General features: G+C 47.6%; 1 protein-coding gene across 2 annotated transcripts in view; it reads left to right on the top strand.

Annotated features, from left to right (window-relative positions):
- Nucleotides 1-26407, top strand: part of PDE8A (phosphodiesterase 8A) — a 173367-nt gene that overhangs the window by 131854 nt on the left and 15106 nt on the right. For both annotated transcript variants that reach the window (XM_055417883.2, XM_055417884.2), the window contains exons 9-20: nt 3234-3322; nt 5092-5143; nt 5235-5277; nt 8663-8740; nt 14024-14094; nt 14290-14454; nt 15263-15311; nt 15769-15904; nt 17369-17567; nt 19397-19614; nt 21533-21665; nt 24000-24161. In XM_055417883.2, the coding sequence (XP_055273858.2) occupies nt 3234-3322; nt 5092-5143; nt 5235-5277; nt 8663-8740; nt 14024-14094; nt 14290-14454; nt 15263-15311; nt 15769-15904; nt 17369-17567; nt 19397-19614; nt 21533-21665; nt 24000-24161 (1395 nt within the window). The remainder of the gene's footprint in view (nt 1-3233; nt 3323-5091; nt 5144-5234; nt 5278-8662; nt 8741-14023; nt 14095-14289; nt 14455-15262; nt 15312-15768; nt 15905-17368; nt 17568-19396; nt 19615-21532; nt 21666-23999; nt 24162-26407) is intronic.

Below are 26407 nucleotides of genomic sequence, written 5' to 3'. Positions count from 1 at the left end.
CTGGGGAACTGTAGGTGGTGTTATCCCTATTGTGTCCACTTTGCAGATGAGGAAACCGAGGCTAGGAAAGTACATATAATCTGACCAGCCAGGAAGAGTAACTTTGACATATAAAGTCATTGTTTTCCTTTTTGTAATAAGTTGATCTTTCTAATAATTAATCTTCTCAGTGATGGATGTTGGCAGTGGTCAGGGTAAAGGATGGCCAGTGAATCCACACGTTCTCAGAACACAGCTGAGCCCATCAGTTCTCTGGGCCTTGTTCACTTGGTCAGCATTTTTTGAATGCCAGGCACTGTGCGGAATTCCGGTATAGAAAGACGAGCAAAGAAAAACTGCTCAGAGAATGGTACTAAGGACAGACATAGAGGCAGGCTCCAGTTGGAGGTTGTTTCTCTCTCTGAACCATGGCTTCTGTCAGCACGTCACTGGTATTAGCTTTTAAAATATGCTAGGAAAGAAAAGGCCACTGCTTTCCATAGTCATTCTCAGACTTTTCTGCTGGACTCTTTTTAACTTTTAGGAGTTGGGACAGTGAATATGATTTTTAAAAACATTTGAGAAGTTTGTGAGCTGCTGTCCTGCCGGCCATTGGAGGCCCATGAAAGCGCTGTCCCTGAGGCACGTGGCCCCATGCCTGTCTGGTCACCCACGAGGGCAGGCTACCAGTTGGGGCAGAAGGGCTGTGCAGAGCTCATAGCCTGACTTGGCTTGGGCGCCCCCAAGGACCCTGTTAGTGGGTGGGTGTCCTGCGCACTCAGGGATGGCTTTGCAGTGAAAACAAGGAAGGGACTGGCCAGCTGCGGGGCTGGGTGATGCACCACTGGGGAGTAGCTGATGTGGGCGCCGCACGCATCCTGATTTCCTTCAGCTCTTCCTTCTGTCAAGGATGAAGATTTTCTTACCAGAGGGAGTGGCAGGTTCTCTGGAAAGAGAAACAGAGGCGGTAATGAACGAAGAGAACAGAACATAGGAACTCAGGCCCACTGGTGTTCCCTTGCTGGGCCAAGGGGGGCGTCCTCCAAAGGTAGCCACAGAAGAGCAGCCGAGCAGACCTACGGCGGCCTCCCCAGTCCCGGCAGCCAGGTCCAGGGCAGCCATGGGGTCAGCCTGTGGTTCTGTCACGAGGCTCTGTGGGATGTCAAACAGACACGAGAGCTCTTGCACCCCTCTGTCTGGTAGCAGCAGGGTCAGTGAGGCATTCCTGTCCCTCTCAGGAGAGTAAGTGGAGATGGGGTGGGATGGGGGAATCCAGTGGATTGGCTGCAGACCTAGAGATCCCCCCAGACCCCTGTGGGCAGCGTCTCGCTTCCTGAGTCATGTCATGGGGCATCAGGTATGAAGGGCCTCAAACGCCAACAGCAGGACACGTTTACTGTGAGCAGAGACTATGACATACCAACCTATTATCAACCTCTGTACTTACTGCTTTATTTCAGGACAGAGCCAGAGCATTGGTTCTACATGATCTTGAGTTCCTGGGGAGAGTGTGAGAGCTGCCACGTGCCTGTTGTTGGTCATTCTTAATTGGCTGGCCACACTGCAGCAGGACAGACCACTTAACTGGGCAGTTTTTTTTGTTTTGTTTTTTTTGAGGAGAAAGACACATGGTCTTTCTAATGGAGTCTTCCCAGGGAGAAGAAGGGCTTGTTGAGAAGCAGCCAGCCAGGACAAACCGTGGGCTGTGGTCCATGGAGAGGGTTCAGACCTGTGCTAGGGACCGGGCTGGAGCCTTCACAGGAGGTCAGATGACGGGTGGGGGCTTTAGAGTGTCAGGTTCTAGGGGTCCAACTAGCCAGATATTCTTGGGGGCACAGGAGAAATTCCAGTGATGTTCAAATGGAAAATAATGCAAACAGGGAGCCCTTCAGCTTTTTATAATATTATTTTTTCTTTTGGCTGTGCTGTACAAATTGTACCCTGAGCAGTGGAAGTGCAGAGTCCTAACCACTGGGCCGCCAGGGAGGCCCAGTTTTCACCCCTTGTTCCCTCTGCAGCCCCCGGGACTCTCCCACTGACCCCTCTCCCCATCCTTTCCTCCCAGGTTTATAGGGTGCTCTGTCCCTTGCTGTCCCTCAAAAGCTCTTGTGTCATTGCACATCCTTCCTCCTCTGCCTACATGGCTCCCATTCCCCAGTTTTCACCCAAAGGTCTTTTCCAAGGTTAGTCTCAACACCTGCTGTCATCTTGGAACCAACCTGTAGAGCGATGATTCTCTCCCATACCCCACTGACAGAAAACCCAGTCTCTCTTGGTCCTCGGCTGTCTCTGCTGGTTGACTGTCTTCACACCTGCTTGGACTTTGAATCCTGGAGTGGTTTTGGATTCTCCCTCTCCTTTCGTCCCCTCTTTATCAAATCCATCAGCAGGGCTGGGTCCACGGCCTTTCCCTGAGCACGTTCAGGCCCTCCTCCCCACACTCTGAGACGGCGGTAGCTGAACGCAGTTAGGCCTCCCGGCCCAGGACCCTCACTTCCAGTCAGTCCCCCTGCACTGCTGGAGATGGGTCTCGCCAGGTCATCACGCTGATGATGTTACCCCCTCATGGAGCGCTCGGGTCCCTTAGCCTGACTGCCAGGATTCCATGGTCTGACCTTGGTCTAGCTTTTCCATTCAGTAAACTAAGGCCCCAAGTAGTCCTTGACCATTTACCACATGCCAGCTCTGTGCTCACCCTGGATAGGACAGCTGGATGGCGATGATGGAATTGTTAAGGCCGCGGACTGCACCACGAAGGGCCTGTCCCAGTAGTCAGAGAAGTCTGGCTTGCTGCAAGCTGGCCCTGGAGTAGAGGAAGGTACAGGCCTCGTGTCATTCTGGAGGAGCTCAGACAGACAGACACATGTGCGAAACCAAACAGGCCACTTACTAGCCGTCTGTATGTGTCCGCACTTGGCGAGGAGTTTGTGAGTGTTACCAGATTTTCCCTTCATAATAGCTTTCCAGGTAGGACTTTGTTATTTTCAGGATCTGAAACTTTGACTTCTATTGTATTTTTGCTAAGAAATAGGATCTGTGTTGAGTAAATACTTTTTGTTTCCATTTGACTGGAAAACTTACAGGCAACTCTGTTATCTAAGCAGAGTCACTGGCTGAATTGTCCTCCTTCACTGGATCTTGGTCTCCTAACTGCTCCAGTGGCCACTGGGAGTGAACAGGAGCCTGAGGTGGAGGATGTTCTCAGGTCCATGTTTGAAACACAGAGTATAATGATGCTCACATTCCATTTACAGGAATGGCAAGGAATTTACTCTGTCAGGAAGAAAAATGGAGATAACGTGCAACAAAATGTGAAGATAATACCTGTCATTGGACAGGGAGGGTAAGTAGAAAAAACAAGTACTTCAGTCAGTATACCATGTTTGGCTTATTGCAGCATATACTTTAAATACTTAAGAACTGCACATGGAAACTTATAAGAAGGACTGGTAACCAGGTCAGTTACCACCAAAGTGTGACCTTCCAGGGTGGCTTCCTCATGGTCACAGCCTGACCCTCCCGCTGGCGACCCAGAGCTGCCAGACTCCAACAGTCCTGCATAAGCTGTGTGAGCACATACATAAAAGATGAAAGCATTTAAATCCGATGCCACCTCACTGAGCTTTGTGCTAAGAACACTCACTGGTGGACTCTATACTTAAAAGATTTCTGTCTGGCTTAGCAGGTAAAGAATCTGCCTGCAGTGCAGGAGACTCGGATTCGATCCCTAGGTTGGGAAGATCCCCTGGAGAAGGAAATGCAACCCACTCCAGTATTATTGCCTGGAAAATCCCATGCACAGAGGAGCCTGGTGAACTGCACAGTTCATGGGGTTTCAACAGAGTCAGACATGACTGAGCACACACACACATCTGGTTTTGGTAGCCTCTGTATCATTTCTTCACAGAACTATCAAATTAGATAAAGTATTTTAAATACTGTCATTTATAGAAACTCATATGAAACAGGTGTGATCACAGATTGGAAGGCAGTGTATATCAGGAGCCTAAAAGTGTCATAGTTTGTCTCAGAATCTATGTTAAATAATACAAACAGTGGAAAATTGTGTGTGAATTGCAGAACACTCAAAAATAAAATACACCACAATTAGAAATGATGTTCATAGAGAATTAAATCACAGGGGAAAATGTTTATGATAAATACAAAAGTCAAAATGTAAAATCATACGTAGTGTATGTTCTTGGTCATGAAGACAAGGAGGAGGTGTGGTGACAGTGTTGTAATCGCTCTGCTGTCTGGGAGCCCTTCCCTCCCTGGGCAGGTGCTCAGGGCCTACTGGGCCTGCCTTCACCTCCTCACCACAGCCCTGCGATGGCGGCACTGTGACCGTCTCTGGTTGACAGATGAACCTGAGGCTGAGAGAGGTGGGCTCAGCCCAGGGCCTGGCTACAGCTCTCGGCGGAGCCAGGCTGCAGACCCCTACGTTGCCCGTGAGGCTCACGTATTGGTCAGCAGGCCTGGTTGCCAGCTGGCAACTGGCTCAGGGAAATGGCTCTGTGTGGGCTCTCTGTTCTGACTCTGCCTTTTTACGTCCTCCCCTCATTGGACGGGGCTAACTGTGTAGGGATTGGATTATCAAGGGGAAAAGCTGAAAAATGGAAAGAACAGTGAGGAGAGTCGGCCACTCATAAGAGAAGCCCAGCCGCCTGGTTCTCGACGTGCACATTCGGCCCCAGAGGGGCCTTTGACTGTTTGCACGACTGTGTGAGCAGACTCTGCTGAAGCTCGAAGACGAGCATCAGTGTAAAGCCTTATAAACATGAAAACATGTGACAGAGCTAAAGGCTTTGGGTTAGCTAATGTGGAGTACATTTTTGAAACCTTGGTATTTTTTATTGTATGTTGCAATGACTCGGAAGGATTTTGTTATTTTCACTGAAGAGTCAACCTCTCTTCTCCAGAGACACCAGGGAATGCCTGTGGACTCTTATTTGTTTATTGGCAACCTTGACCACAAGCAATAGAAATGCTCTCTCCAAGCCTTGTGTGTGTTGTGAAAGAGAGATGCTCTTTTCATAATGGAGAATCTAGCTAGCTCTCCACCAGAATTGAGGGCCAGGAGGAATATAATGCATTGTTTTCTACTTGCAGAAAAATTAGACACTATGTGTCCATTATCAGAGTGTGCAATGGCAACAATAAGGTATGTAGGCAGAGCCCTGGGGGCCCAGCAAGATTTCCCTTACTGCGTCACTAGGCACTCAGAACTAATGGCTTCTGATATTCATTTCTAGGCGGAGAAGATAGCTGAATGTGTTCAGACTGACAGTTACGCAGGTACGGTGCCCTGTGTTCATCCTTAGGGTTCATTGAGCTTTTGAAAAACTGAAAACAGGCCCTGCCTCTGATGAGCTTACCTGGTGTGTGGGTGGGACTGTAGCAGCATCTCTTCCCTGACTCCCGGGTCCTGAGCACAGGTGGGCATTCTGACAGGTGTCCTGGGCAGGTCTCACCTCCGGTGCGCGCATGTCCGTGAAGCTGTGTTGAGCGGAGGGTGGTCTGTCAGCCTGATGCTTGAAGAGGCAGTGGTGTTGGTGTTGGACCACATGTCTTCAGCGGGGACACCCCATCAGACCTGCCTCACCTCGCGGCTGTCTCGGGAGGACTTCAGTGGGGAAGGCACTTTGTAGACCAGGTTCCCTTTTTACAGACAAGGAGATGAAAAGCCCCATGATTTGCTCCGGGACATGCAGCTAGGAAGCGGTCAGCTGGCACTCAAGCCCAGATGGCCAGCTCCAGGAGTCTGAGGCAGGTGCTGGGACAGTTCCCCTGGGCGCCCGGGCAGTGATCAGGCCTTATCCTGAAAAGAAGAGGGACATGTGGACACCAGGGCACACAGCCATGATCGAGATGACCGTTACTGGGCAGGAAGGCAGGGGAGCGAGGCAAGTTCCAGACAGGGAGAGGTGACGGGTGTGAGGAGACGGGTGCAGAGGAAAAGCGATCTACACACAGGAACAGAGACTAAAGAGGGAGAGCGCAGAGTGTGTTCTGGACGGAGCTGGGCGACGTTCCGACTGGTACAAAAGGTCGGTGTGGGAAGGAGGTGGGATCGTGGAGGGTCCTTCGGTGTTGGGGGGAAATTAAGATCTCCATCTGGAGGCATCAGCCTCAGTCGTCTTCACATCCCTGATGGCTGCCGTAGAGCCTGACCTGCCCCAGGCGCTCAGCGAATGTTTGCTGAGTGGCAGAAAGGGAGACGAAGGAGGGAACTGCAGGAGGTCACAGCGCGGCTTCTCAGCCTGCTGTTTGGACACCTATCTCTTTGGAGCTCAGAGAGAGGAGGTTCCGCAGTCTGAGTGGTTAGAGTAGGTGTGGCTGGACGGGGTAATGTGCATTTGGGCGGGGCACCGTGTCCCCGGTTGGAGGTGGAGGAGCAGAGTCAAGGCTCTTCCTGAGACAGGAGAGCTGTGCCCATGCATCTCATGTGTGGTCAGGACTGTGAGAGATCAACAGCTGGCTGCAACCAGCACACTGCTCCTGTCCTTGACTGCCAGGGAGTTCCTCTTTACCTCCAAGGTTCCGAGGGTGTTGAGCAGGCGAGCCATGGACTCAGGGTGGTTTAGTAGTGATGCTCTGGTTTGTGTGTGTGCATATATCTGGAGAAGCAGATGCGTGTCTGTCGAGCATCTGCAACGTGCTGGCAGTGCTGGTCACCCAGGAAGGGGCGGGGAAGGTCATTTCTGCCTTCATGTCATTCACAATTAGTGAGGGAGATGCACAGTAAAGCCAGTGGTTCCTGGTAGGGTGGGGGTCGGGGTGGGGCTAAGGCATTAGGCGAAGCCTCCCCAGAGGGGAGGTTACCTGAACCGCATCTGATCTGCATCTCCAAGAGGACGGAGTGTTAACCAGGCGGAGAAGGCAGAGAGGGAGGAGAAGGCAGCCAGGGAGAGGCGCCTTCCTCAGTGCGGGTGAGCAGTTAGTGCCACGGCAGAGAGGTCTGGGAGGTGGCCTGGCACATCATAGGTAACTCATGGTAGCTGGAGAGACGAGGTTCAGACACAAGGACCCTGGGTCCACACTGGGGAATTTACATCTGACCCTGAAAACAGTGAACCACCATTAAAATCTTCTAATTGGAAGAGTGAGCACTGTCTGGAGAGAATGGGTGGAGAGGGCAAGGTTGGGGCTGGCAGGACCGGTGAGGCAGGCTATCCCTATATCCCAGAGGATGTCGACAGGTGTCTGAGCCTAGACAGGGAAGGAGCGGGGGGAGACATTTAGGAGGTGGAATCTAGACATTTATCACACCTGAGCACTTGAGGGAGAGCAGCAGGGAGTCGTCATGGATGACTGGTCTCCAGCTAAGTGGAAAGGTAGATGCTGCCCAGTGACTGGGATGAGGAGTAGCCTGGAAGAAGACGACGAGCTCGTGTGAAGTGCCGAGGGGTGTCCCCATGGAAGTGACGAGTGACCGGGGAGGTCGGAAGTCGGGCTTGGGAGGAAGGCCCGGAATATGATAGCAGCACGGGACTAAGTAAAGGCTGTAGGGAAAAATGAGGAGACTCTGCTGTCTGAGAAGAGAAGGGGGTGCAGAGGACGAACCTATGGGAACACCAGGGTGCTGAGGAACAGGAGACATGGTGATGGAGACCAGAAGGAACAGCAAGAGATGCAGGAAAGCCAGGGTGGACACGTGCAGACCAGAGTTTTCAGAAAGCGAGCTCAGTCTAGCACTGACTAGTGTCTAGTACACAAGTCAGGAGAGTCGGGTAACGACTGACCCGAGTCCTTCAGAGTAGCAACACGGAGGTCATCGGCGACCTTGACAAGGTCATTGTCAGTGCCCACATAGAAGAGAACATACCAGAGAGAAAGTGGAGAAGGTTCTGGATGGTGGAGAGGAGTACCAAGGGCCTGCTTTTGGATCCTGTATGCGAGCAAGAGTCCAGGGAGGAAGTCAGGAGAAGGCAGAGACGATTGGAGCTGCCAGTGGGAGAGCTGAGCTCATCTCACGGGGCTCCCAATGTCCTCATCTGTGAAATGAGAACAGGCTGGAGAGGTCTGGCACCACGGGTGACTTCCAGGAGGGTGCAGGAAGGAAGATTAACTTGGCCTTGTCATTGGTCGGCGTGGGGTTGGGGGGAGAGAGGAGTCAGACACCTCCTGTTTGAGCTGGAGGATCCGTGGTGCCATCCACAGGAATGGGGCTCAGAGAAGTAGACCCCAGACCACAGGAAGGGGGTTCAGAGAAGTAGGCCCAGACCAATGCTCCCTGTCCTGCCTCTGGAAGAGAGGCACAGTCTCCCCCGGGACATTTTAGGGCTTGTATTGTAGAAAAAACACAGGAAAGATTTTTTCACTTTGGGACAAGGGTGGATGGGGATCAAAGTTTTCCCACCACTTGTTCAACTACGTAGAAGTAGGTGAAATTCTCCTGAGTTCATTTCTGCCAATTTTTGTGGCCTGAGACTCTCTAATTACGCAATCTAGAAACTGAAAAGCCCTTGTTTATGGCGAGTGCAAAATTTTTTGAGAAAGTTGGTCTCCCTTAAACCCAGATGTTCAGAAACTTCATCTTGGTGTATTGTGTTGATTTTTGCAGCATCCTAAATGGTATTCTAAATCTTAAATTTTGTCTTTTAAAACTTTCATATTGGTAATTTTACTAATATATTGTTAAAATCGTTTCACGGAGGTAATTTATCATTTATTTCCACAGATAATCAGTCAGGCAAACATAAAGACAGGAGAAAAAGCTCCCTAGATGTCAAAACTGTTGCCTCTCGAACAAATGAAGGTAGGTGACAAAGATGAGGAAAAAAAACATGCTCCTCTGAGTGGTGGGCACATGGAAACATGAGGCTCCCTTCCTCATCTTGTCTGGGTCACTGCCCCAACCCTCAAGCTCAGCAGACAGGAGCGGCCCCTACAGAAGTCTGCGCGCATTTCTCCCTCGCCCCTGACTCCTTTGCCAGTAAGTTCACCTGACCCTTCCGGTGGAGTCAGGGAATAAAGAATAGATTTCCTCCCTCTGCTGCAGGGGCAGGAGGCAGAGATGGTACAGGGAAGTGTGTGGACTCAGGCCTCAGCTTGACCTTGGTTCAGGTCCCAGCTTCATCTACTTTCTGTGCAGCCTTGGGGGTGGACTTGAGTGCTTCCATTTCCACGTCATCAGATGGGGATAATTCTGCTGTCCATAGCGGACAACGTAAGGATTAACTGAGTGTGTGTGGTGCCTGGCAGGGGTCATGGCAGCTGCTGGCACCATCCTCACCGTGGTCCTCCCTGTCATGGCCCTTGAGCAGGGCAGAGGTCCCTCAGATGCCCCAGACCATCTTCACTGCCACACGCTGACTCCTCTTCATCCTTTGCATTACTTTGTCCATTTCTCTATTTTGAAGAGTTAAACATTTTTCTTTTAATGTTTTTGGGTTTTAACCTCTGTTCTTTTTTTTTTTTTTATTCATATAATTTTATTGATGACATAAAAGATAAATTTATGTTTGGTCTCTAGATAAATTTAAATGCAGTGTAATTTCTATACAGAATGACAATTTATATACATATCTATATGAAACTAATAAAATAATAAATTATTTAGTACATGCTATGTTCAGTTCAGTCGCTCAGTCGTGTCCGACTCTCCGCGACCCCATGAATCACAGCATGCCAGGCCTCCCTGTCCATCACCAACTCCCGGAGTTCACTCAAACTCATGTCCACAGAGTCGGTGATGCCATCCAGCCATCTCATTCTCCGTCGTCCCCTTCTCCTCCTGCCCCCAACCTTTCCCAGCATCAGAGTGTTTTCCAGTGAGTCAACTCGTTGCATGAGGTGGCCAAAGTATTGCAGCTTCAGCTTTAGCATCAGTCCCTCCAATGAACATCCAGGATTGATCTCCTCTAGAATGGACTGGTTGGATCTCCTTGCAGTATAAGGGACTCTCAAGAGTCTTCTCCAACACCACAGTTCAAAAGCATCGATTCTTTGGCGATCAGCTTTCTTCACAGTCCAACTCTCACATCCATACATGACCACGGGAAAAACCATTGCCTTGACTAGATGGACCTTGGTTGGCAAAGTAATGTCTCTGCTTTTTAATATACTATCAAGATTGGTCATAACATGCTATGTAACATGTTCCAAATACTTTGCTAATACTTTATACATGTTTTCTCATTTTATACTCACAATTAGCTATACTGAGACACATTTTTAAGTCTGAGAAAAAAGTAAATATAGTTTTCTTAACACTATACAGTTTGTAAGTGGATTTAAATTCAAGAAGATGCCTTTACAGCTGATGTGTTTCTTGTGTTTCACTTTCTCTTGAAACTAAATGATTTATTCAACAAAATCCTAGATAGCAGGAAAGTAATAGTAGTATATTCAGGAGAGCCTCTGTGTCATAAGTTTTAAGGAGCAACAATGCCCTGTGTTCCTCAAGAAGACCCATGCCCTGAGCATAGGCATTATCAACAGACTATGTCTCCAGTGAAGGGCTTTTAGAAGATTATTTCGGTAGTAACTCTTCCCAACCCACGGTGTTTTCTTAAAAGATGAGTGGAGATGGAATTATCTGCAGTAGCACTTTCTCTGAAAGTAAATTACTGTCTTTGTGGTAGTGGTGGTTTAGTCACTAAGTCATGTCTGACTCTTGTGACCCCATGTACTGTAGCCCATCAGTCTTCTCTGTTCATGGGATTCTCCAGGCAGGAGTACTGGAGTGGGTTGCCATTTCCTTCTCCACCTCTGTTCTTTTTGATTGACTTGTAATTTACATATAATTCATATTAAGTGTTGAATTTAATAAGTTTTGACAGTTCTGTACCGTTGACCTGTATAGACTTTTACCACCCACCCCAAAATAGATACAGAAAATACACACATGCAGGCCTGCACTCGCGTACAGGTCTCACCACACAGAGGCATCCACTGATTTCTTGCACATGAGTTAATTTGGCCTCTTCTTGTGCCTCATAGAAATGGAATTGCACAGTGTGCACACAGTATGGCTCCTTTCACTCGTCTTAGCGTTCTGGAGGTCCATCCACGTTGCTGGGGGTATTAGCAGTTCGTTCTTTTCTGTTGGTTGGTAGTACTTCATTGTTTGTATATGCTACAATTTGTTATCCATTCTCTTAGGAATGGTCCTTTTATGTTCATCTTTCCATTTGAGGGCTGTTAAGGGTAAGGCTACTCCTTGGAAGGAAAGTTATGACCAACCTAGATAGTATATTAAAAAGCAGAGACATTACTTTGCCAACAAAGGTCCGTCTAGTCGAGGCTATCGTTTTTCCTGTGGTCATGTATGGATGTGAGAGTTGGACTGTGAAGAAAGCTGATCGCCGAAAAATCGATGCTTTTGAACTGTGGTGCTGGAGAAGACTCTTGAGAGTCCCTTGTACTGCAAGGAGATACAACCAGTCCATTCTAAAGGAGATCAATCCTGGGTGTTCACTGGAAGGACTGATGCTGAAGCTGAAACTCCAATACTTTGGCCACCTCATGTGACGAGTTGACTCACTGGAAAAGAGTCTGATGCTGGGAAGGATTGGGGGTGGGAGGAGAAGGGGACGACAGAGAATGAGATGGCTGGATGGCATCACCAACTCTGTGGACATGAGTTTGAGTGAACTCCAGGAGTTGGTGATGGACAGGGAAGCCTGGCGTGCTGTGATTCATGGGGTCGCAAAGAGTCGGACACGACTGAGTGAACTGAACTGAAGGGTGCTGTGAATGCTTTTATGCAAGTGTTTCTTTGTGGACGTGTGGGTTCATCCCCAAGGATTGGAACTGTGGGGCCTCTGGGCACCTGTGCACAGTTCTCCCGACATGGGTTGTACCTCGTGTCATCGCTCATCTTTGAGTGTTCCAGTTGCTCCTCATTCTCTCATACTGGGTTACACTAGGTTCTAAACTATAGTTGCTCTACCAGATGTGATTTTAATTTTAATTTTACATATGATACCCCTTTCATATGCTTACTGGCCATTTGGATATCCTCTTCTGTGAAGTGACATTCATAAATTTTGCCCATTTTTATCATTGGGTTATCTCTTGCTTCTTGGTTGTAGGAATTCTTTTCCTATTCTAGATGTGGATATAAGTATTCCAGACATACTGTTCTTAGTTCATGGATTACATTTTCACTCTTAATAGTCTTTTAATGAACAGAGGTTCTTAATGAATCTTAAAGTTTATCTAATCAGTGTTTTCTATTATACCTAGTGCTTTTTTGTGTCCTGTTCAAGAACTCTTTCTCTATCCCAAGGTCATGAAGCCTGTTCTGCCACATTTTCTTCTGTAAGCCTTGATCTTTCACTTTGGCTCTATGATTCATTCCAAATCAATTTTTATATTGAGTGAGGGTAGGGATCAAGGATGAATTTTCTCCCTACAGGGAAACCCAATCGGCCCATCACCATATGGAAAAACCATCTTTTGCTGTAGTATCATTCTTGTAAACCAGTTGACTATAAATATACGGTCTGTTTCTGGACTCATGTATTCTGTTTCATTGTTCCGTTAGTCTTTGCTTGCACCAATACTACCAGTTAGTACAGTTACTTGGTAAGTCTTGATATCTGGTAAAGTTCTTCTGGATTATCCTGATTATTCTAGGTTCTTTGCATTTCCATATAGCATTTAGAATAAGCTACTTAGTACACACAGACACACACACACCCCCCCACATGCCCACATCCACACCCCAGGATTTTATTTGAGAGTGTCTTAAATCTATGGATCAAGTTGGAGAAACTTGAAATCTTGATAATACTGAGTCTTTCAAAACATGAACATGCTCTTTGTCTTTATTTAGGTTGTCTTTTTTTTCTCAGCAGTGTTTCGCATTTTCAGTGTATAAGTCCTACACTTAGATTTCTATTAGATTTATTCCTGAATACTGATTTTTTTGATGCTGTCATAATGTTTATTTTAGTTTCCAGTTACTTGTTGCTAATATATAGAAATATAATTGACTTTTGTGTATTGACCTTCCACCCAGTAACCTTGATAAACTTACTGATTGTAAGAGTAGCATTTGTAGAGTCTTTCAGATTTTCAGCACACATAGTCACAACAATCTTTATTCTTTTTCACCTTATTGTATTCACTGTATTGTTTGGTTTTTATAAGTAAATGTCACCTTCACTATATTTTTTAATGAGAAAAGTCCTATTATGACATAGTGATAAAATAGTGGTTTCTGTTTTGGGTTTAATGACCTTGTTGGGTAAAATGGAAAGATAGCATCCATGTGCCAGTCAGCAACATTAGATTTAGGGAGTTTTTGTTGGTCTCTGCGATTTAAAGCATGTGAGAGCCCCTGGTTGTTTCTCCTCAACCCTTGTTTGGTAAAATGAGGCTGACATCTCAGGGGTACAGCAGTGTGTGGTCCTCTCTGGCCTTTGGTAAACAGCATGTGGCTGGACAGTGGGGCTTTCAGGGAGAGACAGAACACCGCCTGAGTGTCTTTTCCTGCCCGTTCACCGCCCAGGCTTCTCCCCACCCCAGAGGAACTGGGTCTTGACAGGAGCAACAAAAAATTAATAAACATTAGAGCATAATACCTGCCACCTACCTCAGTTAATCTAGATGGATTAGGTAACTATCTCAAGCAGAACAGTGAAAAGCACCAAAGGATGCCTTGAAAAACTGAACCAGAAATACGGATTTCAGTTAATTAAGTTGTATTTATTGTTCCCACCATATATGAAACAAAGGGCCTGTGTGGCATTGTCTTTCAGAACGTTTCTCTCCTGGGTAGCAGCAAGCTGAATTATAAAACGTCATTGTTACAGACACAGAGAGGCTAATGTGTGGCCTCGACTTGCTAGATTGCTTCCTCTGTTCTCTCGCTGGCCTGTGACCTCAGAGGTTCAGTCTAGGGGGTCACATGCCTTCCAGTGCCTTGAACCAAAGGAGGCAGAGTTGGTTTGCCAGAATCCTGGGCTTGGTAGGATGGGGAGGGAGATAAGCCACCAGGTAGCCCCTTCCCTTAGGCCTGGAGGAGGGTGGAAGACAGTGACTGAGGCCACGCTCACCCTGATCCCTGCACCACCTGGTCTCTCCACAGTTTCCAGCCAGAGACGACACTCGTCCATGGCCCGGATTCATTCCATGACGATCGAGGCGCCCATCACCAAGGTGACACAGCGACCCACACAGAGATGAGGCTCTCCTAGTTGTATGGAGCTGCTGCCTCGCGGAGAGAGGAGGGCGACAGGAGCACTTTGTCTTAAGTGAACAATGAGCCCTACTGCCAGCCTGACTCTTTGGATTGCTCTCTCATTGCCTTTAAGGTGATGAGAGTCAGGACTTTTTCTTTCCGTATTATTATAGGTCATCAATATCATCAATGCTGCCCAGGAAAGCAGTCCCATGCCTGTGACAGAAGCCTTAGACCGTGTGCTGGAAATTCTAAGAACCACTGAATTATATTCACCACAGTTCGGTGCTAAGGACGATGATCCTCATGCCAACGACCTTGTGGGGGGCCTGGTGTCTGTGAGTATACTGACCGGCTGCTGGCTCGATCCCGCTGCTCTCACTTGTTTTCTCAGAGGTTACTTGTTGACATGCTGTCCTACACAGCGCTCTTTGTGTGTGGGGTCAGCCAAGGCCTAGATCATCCATTGCCCAGGCTCAGCTGCCCTCCAGCTGAGCCGTCACCCACCTGCTGCCTATCTGGAGGCGGGGGCGAGGGTACGGGGGACCTCAGCTTGGAACAGAGGGAGGAGCGTGTTCAAGACAGCCAGCTTGTTTGCTGCGTTGGGTCTCCATTTTTGGGTCTCTACAAGTAGTTGATTTAAATAAAATTTGAAGATTTTGAAAACTGGGGCGGAAAAAAATATGAAGTGTTTCATACCGTATTATAGAACAGAATGACTGGCTCCCTCCAGAGTGTCCTTTTCAGGCTAGGTGACATCGTGGGAGGAGGCTGGGGGATCATTTTGTTAGCTGGAGGCTTTGGACTATGGGCTCTAGGTGCTGCCTCCAGCCGTCTAGGATAGAGGCCTCCGGCTCTGTGGAAAACAAACCATTCCATTACCATCTGTCACCTTCTGTCTTGGTGACAAAGTTCAGAAATAAAAATTCACCTGCCTGCCTAATTGCTGCTTGCTAAAGCCACTAGATTTCATACCAGTAAGGCTGTCAGCAGTCATCAGACGGGTGATCACAGGGGAGCTTCGGTGTGTGCATGTGGATGGAGGCAGCCGCCTGCAGCTGTCCTCTGTGACCGGCTGTCCTGGGTTTTCAAGGAGTAAGGAATACTTGTGATTTCCCTGTTTCTTATTTCCTTGATTTTTATCAGGATGGTTTGCGAAGATTATCCGGAAATGAGTATGTTCTTTCAACAAAAAGTAAGTTTTATCTTTTTAATTTTTTGGATTGCTATTAGTAGGTTTTAGCTAATACTATTGGGGCTTCCCTGGTGGCTCAGACAGTAAATAATCTGCTTGCTATGCAGGAGACCTGGGTTCGATCCCTGGGTCGGGAAGATCCCCTGGAGAAGGGAAAGGTTACCCACTCCAGTGTTCTTGCCTAGAGAATCCATGGACAGAGGAGCCTGGCAGGCTACAGTCCATGGGGTTAAAGAATCGGACACGACTGAGCGACTAATGCTTTCATTAGTCACACTTAAGTGATGAAGATAAATTTTCAGATAAAAATTTTGAGGTTTAAAAAAAAATCAGTAAGAAGTTTTTGTTTTATCATAAACCCTAAGAAGCAAAGCATCCGCCCCCAAAGCTCTGCTGCTCCCCCTGAGGGACAGCAAACTCCGTCAAGCCTGTTGATCTCGTTCTGTTCACCCTGCAGACCTTCAGCAAGTTCCCAGCAGCATCATCGTTCCCATCTCCCTTCATGAAGTTCCATCACAGATAACTCGGGCCATGGAAAAGGAGGAATACTGGGACTTCAATATTTTTGAACTGGAGGCTGCCACTCATAAAAGGTGAGCCCATGGAAGCTCAGCAGACAGGGAGTTTGATTCCAAGGGCCAGTGTGGAGAAAACCTCCCCGGGAGTGTAGGCTCTGCTCAGAGCTGGTGCCTGGTCAGGGAGGAGGTCCCAGGGAAAGAGCAGCAGGTACCTTGAGTCCCCAGGGCCGCAGCATCAGCGAGGGATCAGGTAGAAGCCAAGGGGAATTCGCCTGGCCGTGACTACCAGATAGAGAGAAAGTGACTTACTCGGAGTCTCCAGGTAGCAGAGGTTTTCTTTTTGTAAGATACAGTTATTAATTTCTCCTGTAGGTATTAAGTAGTGATATGTTGACATTTCAGCAAAGAGCCTCACTTCAGAGCTCAGAACCATTGGCAGTCCAGTGGTTAAGACTCCACGCTTCGAATGCCAGGATCTTGGGTTTGATCCCTGGTCAGGGAACTAAGATCCCACATGCCACTCAGCATAGCCAAAAAATAAATACACAGATGTACATGCTGATAAGAGCTGTCCCCAGATCTTGGTTGCTGTGTTGGTGACAGGCATGGGGACAGCCCACACTCCAGCGTCCTGACCTGAATGTGGTCCCCAAGAGCAGGGTGGGATTGGGTTTCCCCTCCCATTATATACCTCGCTGGAGAACACTCAGCAAGAGGAGTGTGGTTGGCTTGGCACACGGGAAGGGCGTTCAGACCTGATGCCAGCCAGTGCTGCCCTTCAGGAGGGTGAGGTGTGGTCCCCATGACAGCCCCTGCCCTTTGCTCATACTCAGAGTGAGTCAAGCTTCTGAGACATTCTGCATCTGTGAGCCCCACAGGGCCAGTGACAGCGGCAAACAAAGCTGTGGGCACTGGTTTACATCATAATGTGAGCTGGGACAGGGCAGGTCTGTCCAAGTCCTGGGAGCCCAACCAGTTTGGACACTGCCTCAACAGAGCCTAAAGCAAAAGCCAGAGGCTGGATGACGGTGACTCTCAAGGATGGGCCTCATTTGGCACCAGCTGGTCACCTGTCTGGGGAAACCCCCACCTCCAGAGTGTTGAGACCATCACGTGATGTGTGCCAGCTTCTGGCTCGTGTGCTGCTGTGGGGAACCGGTATCTTCTTCCAGCAAGACGTCTGGCCAGTGACACACGTCCAGCAAGGCCACAAGGGAGGATGGGGTTAGCCTGGTAGCACATTGACCTGGAGACCCTCTTGGTGCCGGGAGGACTCTGCAGCAGCTAGGGCAGTAGGAGCACCAGGCGGGTGCCCCCAGAATTGCAGCTGGGCTCTGCCCAGGTCTGCCTAGGGCTGGTGCTGGCCACCAGGAGAGAGGGCAACAGGGCGCCCCCTGCAGGCCACCCTCACAGGCTCCACTTTGCTGTCCCGCTTACTCCCCAAAGTCTGGCTTAGGTTTGCCTGTTGGATCTGAACAGATCAGACACTCTACCTGTTTCTCTGCTTTGATTTAATGCTGTGTATGTTTTTCTCTATAGGCCTTTGATTTACCTTGGTCTCAAAGTGTTCACTCGCTTCGGAGTCTGTGAATTCTTAAAATGCCCTGAGGCGACGCTGAGATCCTGGTTACAGATGATCGAAGCCAATTATCATGCTTCGAACCCCTACCACAACTCCACACACTCTGCTGATGTGCTGCATGCCACTGCCTACTTTCTATGCAAAGAGAGGATCAAGGTGAGCTGTGTTGGTGCCCTGTGCTTCACAGCAAGGGTGAGGGTGCAGGGTATAGGGTGCAGTCTGGCCCAGGAAGGGTGTGGCCTCCTGAGAAGCAGGACTACACCCTGGCTCTGGGGAGTGGATAACTAATTCCCAACATGGCCCTGGGCATTCCACCTTAGAATAGGAGCCACTTTAGCTCCAACTTTGAGGGCTCAGGAGCAAAGGGAATGTGAGTGTGTCACAGAAGAAAGTGCCATCCAAGGTGCTCTGCTCACTGCCCACGTCCAAACCAAGCTTCCTAAGAAAGCTTTTCACATTGTAAATTATTTCATTAGGGAAATGTTCGAAGCAGCAACTAGACCTGCACTGCTTTGCCAGAGTGTCTGTGTTATTAATATTTCCGTCAGCATCCGCCATAAACTGGCACAGAAGGCCCAGGGAGCGCTCGTGCACGGCCGTTTCACTTTTGGAAGTACTTGAGAGCAGAAGAATCAGTGAGAAATCAGGGCCTCATGAGGAATCAGACAGGTCAGCCTCCTGGCACAAGTGCAGGGTAGGCAAGTCCAGCCTCCCAGTTGTGTTCTTTGGTGGTTTTTTGTTGTTGTTTTACTAAAGGTCATGACTAAGACCGCAGGTAGAACAAGAGTCCAGGGAGAGATCTGTTTTTATAAAGTATGAACACAGAGGGCAGAGGAGAGACATCTGTGTCAGTGTGGTTCAGCATAAAGGCAACCTAATTTTTGCTGTAATTTACTGCTTTTGAAACTCCTTGATAGATAACATACAAATATACATTCAGAAAGCTATTAATAACTTAATTTTTAACATAATTTATTGATGTAATTCACATCATAAAATTCACCCATTTAAAGTCAAAACTACCTGGGGACCTCCCTGGTGGTCCAGTGGTTAAACTCCATGCTTCCAATGCAGGGGGTGCAGGTCCAATCCCTGGTTGGGAAACTAAGATCCCACATGCCATGCAGCATGGCCAAAATAAACTTTTAAGTAACTACTGAATTTCAATTTAAATAAATTTACAAAGCTGGTTTATTAGATACATAACTTTTCTTCAAGTGTTCGTAGGATATTTCCAAAAATGATCTTGATACTAAGACACAGTCTTGATACACTTCCAAAAACTTAAATAAAAAAGGTCAGCCACTACAAATGAGAAAATATTTCAAACAAATTGGGGTTAAACAAAGAAAGAAAACCAAAAATAACAGAAAACAACAAAATGAGAAACCTATGTATCAACACCTATAGAATGAGAAGAGCAAAGTGATTATCTGGGATTGTTCTTGGAAACAACCAAGAGAATTCACTGCAAGTCAGACTAATCAAAAATACAGAAAACAGGAATATACACATTAGAAATGGAGAATACTAGAAGAAAGTACCATGCACTTCTGTACTTAAAGTTTTAAATGAAAGCTTTCGTCCATGCCACATGGCATTTGGGATCTTACTTTCCCAAATGATAAAGTTTTAAATCAAAGTAACATTTGAAGTAGAAAGTCAATACCTCAGACTAAGGACCTTTTTTTGTGATGGGTCTAAAGACAGACTGGCTGAGGAGGTGACTCCTGTCTGGCGAGGACACCCTGTGTCTTGGTAAATCCCTAACCTGTGCGAGACTGAGAATCAAATAATGTTTCCTCTGAAACATGCAAAGATGAAACTATTTCTGAGTTAGGAAAACGATTTGTTCAACACTATGCTTTTCTCAGAAGTTTGAAATATTCTTACCTTAAAGTCAGAAGGGCAGAAAGAGAACTACACAGAAGGCTACCTTGCTTTCAGCGCCATGCCCCGAGTTTTAAAATAACTCTTGTTTTCAGCAAACTTTAGACCCACTTGATGAGGTCGCTGCCCTCATCGCAGCCACTATCCACGATGTGGACCACCCTGGGAGGACCAACTCCTTCCTGTGCAATGCCGGGAGCGAGCTGGCCATTCTCTACAACGACATGGCTGTGCTGGAGCATCACCACGCAGCCTTGGCCTTCCAGCTGACCACCGGCGATGACAAATGCAACATCTTCAAAAACATGGAACGGTAAGAACACTGAGCTGGAAAGTATGTTTCCTTTTGCTCTTTAAAAAACAATTTTGTTGAGATATAATTAGGTACTCTACAGTTCACCCATTTAAAGCGTGGGGAGTTTTTGGTATATTCCGAGTTGTGCAGCCATCTGTATAGTCGACATTTACAACATTTCCATCACCCCCAAAGGAACCTCGAGCTCATGAGCAGTCACTCTCCTGCCCACCTGTAGGCAGTCGCTGACCTACCTTCTGCCTCCGTAGCTTTGTGAGTTCTGGGCATTTCAGACAAGTGGAAGCACCCCAGGATGTGGTCTTCTGTGTCTGGCTTCTTTCACAAGCATGGTGTTTTCAAGGTTCAGTTCCTTTGTGTCCTGAACATTTCAAGACAACAGTGTAAGGCTGACACCTTGACAGATTCAGAAGCTGTCATCTTACATCTCTGCCTGGCAGACTCCCAACAAACTGCCCAGCAAACTTCTCGTGTCTGATTGGTGACGCTGTGAGATTACAGTGTCTTCTCTTTTTCATGATGCCCTCACTGTCTAGGGGAGAAGGCAATGGCACCCCACTCCAGTACTCTTGCCTGGAAAATCCCATGGACGGAGGAGCCTGGTAGGCTGCAGTCCATGGGGTCACGAAGAGTCAGACATGACTGAGCAACTTCACTTTCACGCATTGGAGAAAGAAATGGCAACCCACTCCAGTGTTCTTGCCTGGAGAATCCCAGGGACGGGGGAGCCTGGTGGGCTGCCATCTATGGGGTCACACAGAGTTGGACACGACTGAAGAGACTTAGCAGCAGCACTGTCTAGGGTAGGGCTGTTTAGAAGTGATCTGCCATGAGGAATACTTACTAATTGGGATTTTAAGGGAAGTTATTAAACCTAAGGGATTTTAAAAAACACCTCCATTTTTTTCTATGTTTTAGAATTTCATATGTGGACTTAAAGTTGGTTTTTTTCATAGTTGCTTACATATACATCAGTTATCTCTGGAAAAATCCACAAGACCCTGACAACTATGACTGTCTCCAGGGAAAAGAACAGCATAGCTGCAGAGAGTTCAGTTTATATTCTTTGTACCTTTTACATTTTTAATTAAATGGTTTCCATCCTTAAAAAATAAATTTTTAAAATAAATGTAAAGGGATAGAGGAAGAGGCATCAAGTACGCACCATTGATTATCTCAGCTTTCAGATGGTCCACCCTCTGTGTTTCTGGGCACTAAAATTGTTGGGTCTCAAGGTTCCTCTGTGTGCGGTACGTTCTTCATAACCCCAGCTGGCTATGTTCTAGATTTTCTTTAATCTTAAGAACTATATGCCTTTTGCTTATGACAACACTATGAACACTGTCTATAGTCTTACACATGTGCTGTGCTTAGTCACTCTGTCATGTCCGACTTCTTGCAGCCCCATGGACTAGCCCACCAGGCTCCTCTGTCCATGGGGATTCTCCAGGCAAGATTACTAGAGTGAGTTGTCATGTGCTTCCCCAGGGTACCTTGGGATAGAACCTAGGTCTCCCGCATTGCAGGCAGATTCTTTACCATCTGAGTCACCAGGGAATCCCAAGAATACAGGAGTGGGTAGCCTATCCCTTTTCCAGGGGATCTTCCCAACCCAGGAATAGAACTGGGGTCTCCTGTTTTGCAGGCAGATTCTTTACCAGCTGAGCTACCAGGGAACCCCATAGTTTTGCCTAAAGATTCTCATTTTAACTTCTGTTCAGGTTCTCCTTACTAATAGCAGTCTAGGCAGCAACCTTTAACCTTCACATTCTTCAAAGCATGCCCTGCCACTGCTGCCCAGTTCATTAGAATTTCAGCCGCAGTGGACACAGGTCCTAGATCACAGCTGGTTTTCAGGAGCACCTGTCTAGTCTGGATCAGTAATCAGCAGCAGCCTCTCCTTTTTTGTCTGAAACAGGAACGACTACCAGACGCTGCGCCAGGGTATCATCGACATGGTCTTAGCCACAGAAATGACAAAGCACTTTGAGCACGTCAACAAATTTGTCAACATCATCAACAAGCCCTTGGTAGCATTAGAAGAAGACGGGGTACGTGAGCTGACTGCAAATGGAGTCTGTGTTTAGGGCCCTTCCTCCTATGTGTTGTGGGGAAACCTGGGCTTAAGACATCATGAGTATTATCATCCCCGCACTGGGCTCACTGCATATCAATAATTTTTTAACCAATGGAAATTAAAGTACAAAACTTGGCAAGACATACGAGAAAAAACATGACAATTCTGAAGGGATTTGATGATAGACAGGTGGGCCATTCCTGCGCCCTTTTTCAGCAGTTGCCCCATTCCCCTCCTCTGAGCATTTTGGGGTCACTGGAGACCATGAGGTCTCTTACCAGCCGCTGCCCTCTATGCAGCCGCACCTGTCCTCTGCTTGTTTGTGTCACAGGAGGGTGGGGGTTGGGGAAGCTCCTGGATTTGGACCACAGGGTGCTGGTGGTGTTGGATTTGAGGCATGGAGTCCAGAAGAACTTTCTGGCCAGAGAAAAACATAACTACTTCCCTAGACAGGAGCCCACAGAAAGCAGCCAGTCTGAGTTCTCAGCTCTTTTTCAGTACTTCCTTATCTTGAATGGGCACAATAGCCCTCAAGGCACAACATTGAGGACATGGCACAAGGTATGCTCTGGATAAACAGCACCTGTTATGCTAGATTCAGTGTGAGCACAGCACCCGGAGAACATGTTCTCCCACGAACCCTCTTCCTGAGGCCCACATCTGCCCGACCACCAACCCCACGTTCCTCCTCCCCAACTCCTATCACCCCCCTGCCAGTCTTCACCAAGCACAGAGATGACTTATCCCAAGAAGACAGCCCCTTGAACTCCAACTCTACTGCTGCAGCTCACTTGTTTGGCCGTGGCTTTTGTCTGTCCCTGACTTTCTAGCTTATCACCCTTCAGACTTGTCCCTGTCTCACCTGATCTGAAACCTGCTGAGAACTCTGCTCTCCTCACCCTCGCCTGTTCTCCAGTCTGTCAGAGACCTTATGCCCTTTCCAAGGACTCGGTCATTCTCCCATGCACAGACACCCCAGCTGACCCCACCCCACAGAAAGAAACCACGTACTTCACAGACTTGGCTTCCTCCATCCATTCTGGGAAGCTGCCAGACTCAGTGGAGTCTTCATTCTCCTTGACAGTCATGTTCCTCCTCTCTGTTGTCACTACTTGGATTTTTACTGAGAGACTGGAAACCAGGATCCAGCGGGTCATAGCAGGTGGAAGAAAATAGTTCCCAGCAGGCAGTACTGAACAGTAGTCACACACCTCCAGAGAGAGAAGGGTCGGCACAAAGCTGGTGGGCAGTGGAGATGGGGATCACTGAGGACATGGTGTCTGTCACTTTCTAGGAGACCGGGCAGCCTGGGCTCAGAGTCCCCCCTACCCATCTTGTCTCCACTGAGAGGGGATGACTGTGGCTGCTCACAGAAACCACGTGACTGACTCCTCTGGAAAGCTGCTTGGTGGGCCCAGAATCAGAAAGAGGAGATGTTTGCTCATGTCTTTGAGCCAGTACTCCCTCTTCCAACCTGAATTTGTTTCAGGGGCCAGTAAGCAGAGGGCCCCTCACACCATGGGTGGAGGCTCCATATTCAGAGGGGCTCTGTGAGTCAGACAGCAGGTACTACTTTGGAGAGACAGAGCCCAAGACTAGAGGCAGGACTCACGCTCTTCTCCTGGCTCAGCTCAGTACCTCTGGCTGTCTCTTCACCTCTCGGAGTCCCGGCATCCTCATCTGTAAAATATAATGGTAAATCATACTGATTTTCATGCCTACCACAAGATATCTTTGTGAGTGCAGATCACAAGACTCTGACTAAGTCCTCTGTCCGCCGTAAAATGTGAGGGCAGAGTTTAGGGAACTTCAGTGTATCCGACACACTGTGGTACACCGACGGCGGACTCCCAGGGCTGGGTGGGGAGAAGCAGAGCCCCTGGTGGACCGCAAGACTGCCAGTTGTAAGGGCAGAGAAAGGTTTCACTTTTCAATTCATACTGTTTTTTGATGAATATAAATAATAAAAGATAAAGCCAGTCTTTTGAGTACTTACTGAGTGAGTGAGAGAACAGAAAGAAAAGGCAACTGTGAGAAGCAGAGAAAGAGTCAAGATGGGGAAAGGCAGATATGCCAGCCTCCAGTGCTACGCTCTACTTCTGGGTTCTGCTGGAATCTCACTGGGCCTTGGTTTTCCCCACTGTAGAGTGAGGGCCAACCTCAGAGCATCCCTGGCACTATTTTGAGAGACCCTAACCGTAGATCCCAGACAGAGCCTCACCATGGTTATGGTGGGGCCACAACAGTAAAACAGGGCTTGGTACCTGGGGTCCCGTTTTGATTGCTTTGAATTCCACTCATGCTTCAGGAAACTGATCAAGAAGCCATAAACACCATGCTCAGGACTCCAGAGAACCGGACTCTGATCAAACGGATGCTGATCAAGTGTGCTGACGTGTCCAACCCCTGCCGGCCCCTGGAGCAGTGCATCGAGTGGGCTGCACGCATCTCAGAAGAGTATTTCTCTCAGGTAAGATGCCCCTTCTGAAGTTCCCTCAAGTAAAAGAGAGAAACACCGTAAGGACCATAGGAAGTAATGGACTTAAAACTAGAAGTGGAGTTCTAAATGAAACTCTGTCCTTGAAGAACATTGCTTATATTACAGGCTTACTGGCAGTGAATTCTGTTAGTTTTCCCTTATTTGAAAATGTGTTTTATTTTGCCTTTGCCTTCATTCTTGCAGGATATTTTCAATGGATATTTGACATTTTCTCCTAATAGCACTTTGCAGCTGCTAAGTCACTTCAGTCGTGTCCAACTCTGTGTGACCCCATAGACGGAAGCCCACCAGGCTCCCCCGTCCCTGGGATTCTCCAAGCAAGACACTGGAGTGGGTTGCCATTTCTTTCTCCAATGTGTGAAAGTGAAAAGTGAAAGTGAAGTCACTCAGTTGTGTCCGACCCTTAGCGACCCCACGGACTGCAGCCTACCAGGCTGCTCCATCCATGGGATTTTCTAGGCAAGAGTACTGGAGTGGCTTGCCATTGCCTTCTCCTTAAAGATATTATTATACTGTTTGCTGCCCCTCCCACTTTCTCTAGGTAGAAAAAAATTCTCATGGGGGGGGAAATAACATATATATATATATATATTCCTTGGAAGGAAAGTTATGACCAACCTAGATAGCATATTAAAAAGCAGAGACATAACTTTGCCAACCAAGGTCCATCTAGTCAAGGCTATAGTTTTTCCCGTGGTCATGTATTGATGTGAGAGTTGGACTGTGAAGAAAGCTGATCGCCGAAGAATTGATGCTTTTGAACTGTGGTGTTGGAGAAGACTCTTGAGGGTCCCTTGACTGCAAGGAGATCCAACCAGTCCATTCTAAAGGAGATCAGTCCTGGGTGTTCATTGGAAGAACTGATGCTAAAGCTGAAACTCCAATACTTTGGCCACCTCGTGCGACGAGTTGACTCACTGGAAAAGACTCTGATGCTAGGAGGGATTGGGGGTGGGAGGAGATGGGGACAACAGAGAATGAGATGGCTGGATGGCATCAGCGACTCGATGGACATGAGTTTGCGTGAACTCCGGGAGTTGGTGATGGACAGGGAGGCCTGGCGTGCTGTGATTCATGGGGTCACAAAGAGTCGGACACGACTGAGCGACTGAACTGAACTGAACTGATGTATATATAAAATGGCTAAAATTTTTCCAAATTTAGTGAAAGATACAGATTTAAGAAACTCAACAAATTTAACCCATGCCCAGGTATATCATACTCAAGCAGCTACTAGCCAAAGATACAGAAACAAAATTGAAATCACTCAGAGAGAAATGACATATTGCTTACAAAAACTAAATGTCAGAAACTGTGGAGGCCAGAAGACATTGGAACAACATCTTTAAACTGTTGTTAGGAGAAAACTGTCATCCTTAAATTCTGTATCCAGTGAAAATGTCCTTCAAGAGTGAAGGCAAAATAAACACTGTCACACTGTGGAGAACAGTATGGAGGTTTCTGAAACTATTACTGTGAGTAAAACCACCATACGAGCCAGCAGTTCCACTGCTGGGCATGTACCCTGAGAAAACCATAACTCAAAAGCTGCATGTACCCCAGTATTCACTGCAGCACTGTTGATGATAGCCAGGACATGGAAGCAACCCAGATGTCCACTGACAGATGAGTGGATAAAAGAAGTTGTGGTGTGTGTGCGCTCAGTCGCTTCAGCAATATTCCATTATATGTAAAAGGAAAGAATTCGTCAGTTCTGATGAGGTGGATAAACCTGGAGATGGGCATACAGAGTGAAGTAAGACAGAAAAATACCGTATATTGATGCACCTATGTGGAATCTAGAGAAACGGTACTGTCTGCAGGGCAGAAATAGAGACGCGGATGCAGAGAACAGGCTTGTGGACATGGGGAAGGAGAGGGTGGGACACACTGAGAGAGTATGAGAGTGGTGGATAATGCAACCACGATGAGAGCATGCCACATGTTAGAATGGCTGTCATCAGAAAGGGAGAAAGTAAGTATTGTCAAGGATGTGGAGAAAAGAGAGGCCTTTGCACTGTTGGTGGGAATGTAAATTGGTGCAGCCACTATGGAGATGCCTCAAAAAATTAAAAATAGAACTACCATGTGATCCAGTAAACCTACTTCTGGGTATTTATCCAAAGAAAACAAAAGCACTAACCACCCCAAAAGATACGTGCACTCCCACGTTCACCACAGGACTACTTACAATAGCCAAGTTGGAAGCAACCTAA

This window comes from Moschus berezovskii, chromosome 21, assembly GCF_049115385.1.
Source record: "Moschus berezovskii isolate FMDL1 chromosome 21, NW_MosBer_1.0, whole genome shotgun sequence".
NCBI classification, from domain to species: domain Eukaryota; kingdom Metazoa; phylum Chordata; class Mammalia; order Artiodactyla; family Moschidae; genus Moschus; species Moschus berezovskii.
Note: the sequence above shows the minus strand (reverse complement) of the source record. Positions and strands in the feature narration are given on the sequence as shown.